The 7,723-nt window shown below is 41.8% G+C and overlaps 1 protein-coding gene across 1 annotated transcript in view; it reads left to right on the plus strand.

The window, feature by feature from the left end:
* The window catches only part of ALDH9A1 (aldehyde dehydrogenase 9 family member A1), a 25,978-nt gene extending 21,350 nt beyond the window's left edge, over window positions 1-4,628 (plus strand). Inside the window, exons 10-11 of the mRNA XM_032291537.1 lie at window positions 1,468-1,580; window positions 3,721-4,628. Of these exons, the coding sequence (XP_032147428.1) occupies window positions 1,468-1,580; window positions 3,721-3,815 (208 nt within the window). The 3' untranslated portion in view covers window positions 3,816-4,628. The remainder of the gene's footprint in view (window positions 1-1,467; window positions 1,581-3,720) is intronic.
* Window positions 4,629-7,723: the final 3,095 nt, after the last annotated feature.

Here is a 7,723-nt window from a genome sequence, read left to right on the forward strand (position 1 = left end):
GACCTGATGTAATTGCTTCTCTTTGAGCTCTGAAGAAAAGATTGAGGAGATGATCTTTTGATTTGGGGATTGAGCAGGTTAAGTGCTCTTACTTTGCTTTGCCACCCTAGTACAGACAAAGTGTAGTTACAAAGGAGGGTAACTCCAATGTGCTATTCCTTTTCTCTTACCAGCTTTGCCGGGATAATGCACATACCATACAATTCACCCACTTAAAGTGTACAGTTCAGTGGTTTTTAGTATATTTATGGAGTTGTGCAACCATCGCCATCATCTATTTTTTAGGACACTTTCATCATCTCAAGAAGAAACTTTGTGCCCATTAACAGTTGCTCTTCATTCCTTCTCCCCACCCCCAGTCGCATCTGTTAAACTACTTTTTATCTCCATGGATTTGCCCATTCTGAAGATTTTATGTGAATGGAATCATGCAATATGTATTCTTTTATGACCGGCTTCTTTCACTTAGCATAATGTTTTCAAGATTCATTTGTTGTGGCATTTATCATATTATTCCTGAATAATCCATTGCATGGATATGTACCACTTTTTATTCATGCATTCATCTGTTACAGACATTTGGGTTGTTTTCACTTTTTGGCTATTATGAATAATGATGCTATGAACATATGTATACAGGTCTTTGTGTGGACATATATTTTCATTTCTGTTGGGTTTATATCTAGTAGTGAATTGCTGGGTTACATGGTAACTTTATGCTTAACTTTTTGAGGAACTGCTAAACTGTTCCAAATTGGCAGTGCCGTTTTACATTCCTCCCAACAACATATGAAGGTTCTAATTTGTCCGCATCCTCACCAGCCCTTGTTATTACCTGTCCTTCTGATTTTAGCCATCCTTGGGGGTGTGAAGTAGTATCTCATTGTAGTTTTTATTTGCATTTCTGTGGGTTTTCTTTTCACTTTCTTGATAGTCTTATTTGTAGCACAAAATTTTAAATTTTGACCAATTCTAATTCTGTTTTTTTGTTTGTTTGTTACTATTGATGTTATGATCTAAGAAGTCTTTCCCTGACCCATGGTCATGAAGATTTATTCCTCTGTTTTCTTCAAAGATTTTTATAATTTTCAGTCTGACCTTTTTAGGTCTGTGATACATTTAATTTTTGTATATGGTATAAGAAAGGGCTCCACCTTTTTTTTTTTTTTTTTTAAATAAGCATGTAGATATCTACTTATTTCAGCACCATTTGTTGAAAAGACTGTTCTTCCCCCACTGAATTTTGGGTGCCCCTATTGCTGCTACTTATTTTAAAGATGCCTTGTGTATGGGACTATAAAACCTAGTCTATGTCTGTTTTGCCTGGATGATAAAAGATTTTAAAACATTTTGAAGGAATGAGAATTTACTAAAATTTAAGAACCTAGAACTGGCCATGTAACTTTTCCTGTTAAAGTAGTAGCCTAAGAAACTCTGAATAACCAACACAGTTTTTTTTCTTCATAGGGACATCCAGCGGGCTCATAGAGTGGTAGCTGAGCTTCAGGCTGGAACCTGCTTCATTAACAACTATAACGTCAGCCCAGTGGAGTTGCCCTTTGGTGGATATAAGAAGTCAGGTAAGGAGCTGGGAGGTGTGAATGCAAACCAGGTCTCTAAAGATAGGTCATAATTCAGACCTTGCAGACTAACGTTCCTAAACCTGTCTGCCTAGCGGAATCACGCGGGGAAATAAAGGTTCCTGGGCCTTCCCCAGTTCTACTGTAGCAGTCTCTGGGAATGGAAGTCAAGCATCTTCCCCTACCCAACACCCCTAGAAGGTTCTAATGTATAGCCTGGCTTGTGAACTGCTGATATATATCTCAAAAAAGTTTAACTTGTGGGTAGAATTACTTCTTCATAACGTGTGATTACTGTAAGCATAAAATCACTCCCTTAGGGGTTCTGTATCAGGGATGTCTGTCATCATCCACTGTGGAGTTCTTAGATTCCATTTAGGTAAAGTGCCTCTAAAGTAATATCTCAGTAATTTTGTTTACTCTGTTATGTCAAATTAACAAAATCTTTAAATTTATCATTAATCAATTATAATTGTTTTCGTTACACTTGATGGCATATGGGAGTATTTTTCCTTAGCTACTGCTCGTTCATTTTGTTTATTCAGTAGTCAGACATACGTTACCACAACATAGAAATTGTAAGTCTGGTATAGTATATCAGGAGAAGTTTTGAGGCCTCAGGAGTATAGCCAGAACCTTGAGGTTCTTTCTATGGAGTTTGTTGCCTGTAAATATTCATTTACATATTTCTCATACTGTTCTTTTAGAGTGAAAATTGGTTTGAACTTTGTTGAGGCACCATTCTAAGAGTCTGACCTCTAGTTTCTGTGGCAGATATTTACCATCATCACAGTGTTGGCAAATATATAAACCCTGATGAACACTGATGAGATGGTAGGTGTTAATTTGACAGTCTTATTTGTCCCTGTGGGGTGCTCAGAGGAGCCACATACAGAGGCACAAGTGTTGGTGGGAACCAAGGTGCATCTTATTAACATGTAATGTCAGTGCAGGGAATTATTTCTTTGGAATCAGCAGCTTAGGTCTTTGGAGGGCCTCCTAACTTTCCCTTTCCTTTGGACCAGGCCATGCTATGTGGGATGAGAGAGCAAGAAAGATGGCCAGATGTGCAGAGCAGCACCTGGCCTAACATGCCTGACCAGCTGTGTGCATAGAGGATTTGGAAAAGAACAAAAGTCAGAGTGAGGTCTTCCCAGGACCTTTGTGTGTGATTCCATTTGAGTGGTGCTCCCTGGAAATGTGCATTTTTGGGACCCTGGCCTTGCCCTTAGAAGGCAGAGCCTACCAAAGTCTAGCGCAGGGTGCACAGGCAGGGCCAAGGGTGGGATACTACCCTTTTAGCACAGTAACCTCCCCGACTAGTAATTGGCAGTGTCTTGGACTCTGAGTAATCAGAGGGACCTTCAGTGCCTCCTCCCCAATATGAGTTGGCAGGGTAAGATAGTAGGTTGATCTTATAGCTGTATAAGAAGTGGTGAATAGGGCCGGATGCGGTGGCTCACGCCTGTAATCCCAGCACTTTGGGAGGCCGAGGCGGGTGGATCACGAGGTCAAGGGATCGAGACCATCCTGGTCAACATGGTGAAACCCCGTCTCTACTAAAAATACAAAACATTAGCTGGGCATGGTGGCATGTGCCTGTAATCCCAGCTACTCAGGAGGCTGAGGCAGGAGAATTGTCTGAACCCAGGAGGCGGAGGTTGCGGTGAGCCGAGATCGTGCCATTGCACTCCAGCCTGGGTAACCAGCGAAACTCCGTCTCAAAAAAAAAAAAAGAAGTGATGAATAAGCCTATTGTGTAGAGTTAAGTTTTAAATTAGCATCAGCTTTTAAGGGTGTCAGGTTAATTGTTGTAGAGATTGCCTTTAACACTTGATATAAAATCTGAGCATTTTTCAGACCTCAACCCAGAATAGTAGGTACTTGAAGTTAAGATTCATATTGGTGGTAAGAAACGAGACCTGTGTATTTTCCAGCCCCCACCCCCAAAGGCCACTGGGTCATTTTTCCCCATGCCTAGCTCCATCCACAGCTAGTATGTGGATTGAGGACTTTATTCTAAAACATTTAGGTTCTGTGTTCTTCCCTAGCCCTGATAAGCAGTGCTCATCTTTAAAGATCATTATGACTTTTGACTGTTGTAGTGATGGCTCATCCTGACCCCTTCTCCTCCTTTCAGGATTTGGCAGAGAGAACGGCCGTGTGACAATTGAATATTATTCACAACTGAAGACTGTGTGTGTGGAGATGGGTGATGTGGAATCTGCTTTTTGAAAATCTGCAGTGAAACCTGTTGACATGGCCAGCCTGTGGAATGATGCAATTGGTCCTGTTGACAGAGGCTGTACAACTAAATGCCATTTTAAATCCAGAATTTTGGCATTCAAGATAAGAGAATGGTTCATGTTACTCTTTTTCTCTAAATCAGCTTCCTCATTGAAAATGTGCATAAGTGCCTTGTAGATACTAATCAAGAAAGTTGTGATTTTCCTCAAAGTATATTTTTGTGAACTCTTTAAGTGCCAGTAATGTACTTCTAGGGAATAGGAAAGGGGACTATACATCTTCCACACATTTGGCCAGTTCACATTGTTAATTCTCTGGTGTCTTTCAAGGAACTTGGTCCTGGCTGATCCAAATGTAGTGGTATTTACAACTAATTGATCTCAGCCAGTTTGTAGATTTCTTTGTTCCTTCTCCATTCCCACTTCTTCACTTGACTAGTCTTCGGGGGGGGGGAAAAAAAAAAACAAAAAACTGTTGTTTTTTTGTAGGTTCCTGGTAGAATCGGTAGAGATGGTTTCAGCTTACATTTTTTAAAACTATATTTCCCTTGTCATTCTATTGTGAAAGCTGACAACCGGGATAGAGAGGGGATTAGATAATAGATGGGGTCGAATTCTGTGTGAAAGGTTAATTTGCCTAGTAAGCGCTTTGTCTCTGTTCACTACTGTGATAGGAAACCTATCTCCCTATCTTGGGTTCTTGAACTACAGCCTGCTGTCTTACACTAGCAGAGCTACCCTTTAAATGTACAAATTACTTGTATGCCAATGTAATATAGTGAAATTAAAACAAATCACGCTGCTAATTCTTTTGCGTTCGTGTTTTGAAACGAAACATATCTTAAAGTTATAAAAGGACAGACGATAGGGCTGATGTGAAAAGCACAAGACGGGGGGATTTGATCTTTGCAGTAAGAACAAAGGGCAGGTTTAGTTGTGGTGATGAACTTTTTATGGTCAGGTAAGCATTTAGGCTCCATGTTCATTCTCACCGGGAATAAGCAGTGCCTGCCTGTGAAGAGCATTCAGATCACTGGCTTTTCAGCCTATTGTAGTCATGCCTCACTCTGCCCCCTTCTCTTCCTTCCAGGGGAATAGTTTATAAATAATAGCTAATTTAGTAGTCAGAGATAAGGGATGCTTGTCACTGGGCCTGGATCTAATTATGTATTATGATGAGCAAGTACTGCAGTTTTAGAGCATAGGAACCACCAAATCAGCCTTTTTTGGTGTTTCTTTGCACAGAGGACACATATGTGATACTGGACAAAGCCAACAGCTTTATCTTAACCCTGTGTCCCAGGGGATCCTGTGTACCTTAAACAGTAGGAGCTGCCTGGGAGAAGATAAGTTTCTGATAGTCCCTCTAAAGCAAGCTTGTCCAGTCTGCGGCCCACAGTCCATATGTGGCCCAGGACAGCTTTGAATGCAGCCAAACACAAATTTGTAAACTTTCTTAAAACATGAGATTTTTTTTTAAGCTCATCAGCTATCGTTTAATTTTATGTGTCTATGTGTGGCCCGAGACCATTTTTCTTCTTCCAGTGTAGCCTAGGGAAGCCAAATGATTGGACACCTCTGCAAGAGAAAATAGCAGGGGAAAGGGAAGCAACATTTAAGTACTCACTGTGCTCCTACTGCTACATTCCTTCTCATTTAATGCTCACAGTAAGCCTAAGAAAGGGATTATCTCTGATTTTCAAATGAAGAAACAGATTTGGAGACGTCTTGGTCCCAGGCAAGCGTGATATTTTAAGCCTACATATAAAATTATGTATCTTTTCATCCATGGTTCCTGGTTCATAACTCCCTTGGTACCGTTTTTTGTTACAATGTTAGGGCACTCTAGGGCTCAGAAAACAGAACATCTCTCTCTGACCTTCTGCCCTCCTTCTTACCTGCCCAAGCCAAGGCTCTAATCTTCCACCACTTTTCTGATTATGGGTTATAAGACTCTCATTTTAGAAGGGGTCCTCCCTGCTGCCCTGCAGGAAGAAGTGCTGCATAGAGAGGCCAAGAATCTGAAGACAGGCCTTGCCGGGTTTCCCACTCAGTCTCCTTTGTATTAGATCATACCCCATTAGTCATGACTATCTAATGAAGTCTTTATAAGAGGCTCAAGAGAACAGGCTTCAGCGAGCTTCTGGAGAGCTGAACATTCTGGAGGGCTTACAGGAAGGTAAATAACACACGCGTGTGCCAGGAAGGTTGTGTACCCTAACTCCATGGGAACAGAGGCTCCTATGCTTGGGACCCTTCCAGACCTAGCTCTGTGTATCCCTTCATTTAGTTACTTGTATCCTTTAAAATACTTTTTTTTTTTTTCCTGGAAACAGGGTCTCGCTTTGTCACCCAGTGTCTTGCTCTGTCCTGTCACTGTACAGTGGTGTGATCATGGCTCACTGAAGCCTTGACCTTTCTGGGCTCAAGTGAACCTCACACCTCTCAGCCTCCCCAGTAGCTGGGAATACAGGCATGTGCCACCAGGCCTGGCTAATTGTTGTATTTTCTGTAGAGATAGGGTTTCACCATGTTGCCCAGGCTGGTCTTGAACTCCTGGGCTCAAGTGATCCTCCAACTTCGGCCTCTCAGAGTGCTGGGATTACAGATGTGAGCCACTGCACCGGGCCTAGGATATTCTTTGTAATAAACCAGTAAATGCATTTCTGAGTTCTGTAAGCCACTGTAGCAAATTAATTGAACCTCAACTTCAAGCCAGTGGGTTGAGATCCAGAAGCCTGGACTGGCAGCTGGTTGGGTGGGGGACAGTCTTGTGGGACTGAGCCCTCAATCTGTGGGATCTGATGCTCTCTCCTGGTAGATAGTGTCAGAATTGAATTGGAGGATGACCACCCGGTGTCCTGCAGAACTGATTGTCTGCTTGGTGTGTGAACAGAAAACCCCAACATTTGGTCACAGAAGTCTTCTGTGTTGATTGTTGCATGAGTGCAGAGGAAAAAGTTTGTCTTTCACATCGGTCTCCAAGTTGAGTGGCAACTTCAAGCCAGTTGTGAGCCTACAATTCCCATGCTTTCTGCTACCCTCCCTGTTTCCTAGAACTGAACCTAGTATATTAGTTTCTATGCTTGCAGTAACAAATTATACCAACTTAGCAGCTTAAAAGAACACACATTTATTATCTTACAGCTCTGGAAGTCAGAAGTCCCAAAATGGTTTTACTTGGCAAAAACCAAGTTGTCAGGGCCGTACTCCTTCAAGAGGCTGTAGGAGAGAATCCTTTTCCAGCTTCTAGAGTGGCATTCCTTGCATTCCTTGGCTGGTGTTCCCCACTTCTTAGATGCCAGCAGCTTAGCATCTTCAAAATCTCTCCCTGTTCCGGCTGCCTTCTTCCCCGTGTAGTCAAACTTCCCTTTGCCTCCCTCTTAGAAGAACACTTAAAGGACATTTAGGGCCTATGCCTATGATCTCAGCAGTTTGGGAGGCCAAGGTGGGAAAATTGCTTGAGGCTAGGAGTTTGAGACTAGCCTGGGCAATATCAAAATGGCAAACGGATCACATGAAAGACGCTCCTTGACTTAACGATGGGGCTACATCCTGAGAAAACCAGCATAAGTTGAAAATATCCAAAGCTGAAATTGCATTTAATACACCTAACCTACTGAACATCATAGCTTAGTCTAGTGACCTTAAATATGCTCTAAACACTTACATTAGCCTACAGTTGAGCAAAATCATCTGACACAAAGCCTCTTTTATAATGAAGTGTTGAATATTTCATTTACTGAATACTGAAAAGTGAAAAACAGAATGATTGTATTGACACTCAAAGTATGATTCCTATGGAATGAGTATTGCTTTTTTTTTCTTTTTTTGAGATGAGTCTTGCTCTGTTGCCCAGGCTGGAGTGCAGTGGTTTGATCTCGGCTCATTGCACCC

This window comes from Sapajus apella, unplaced genomic scaffold, assembly GCF_009761245.1.
Source record: "Sapajus apella isolate SASKATOON/1434 unplaced genomic scaffold, GSC_monkey_1.0 scaffold25, whole genome shotgun sequence".
Classification (NCBI taxonomy): Eukaryota; Metazoa; Chordata; class Mammalia; order Primates; family Cebidae; genus Sapajus; species Sapajus apella.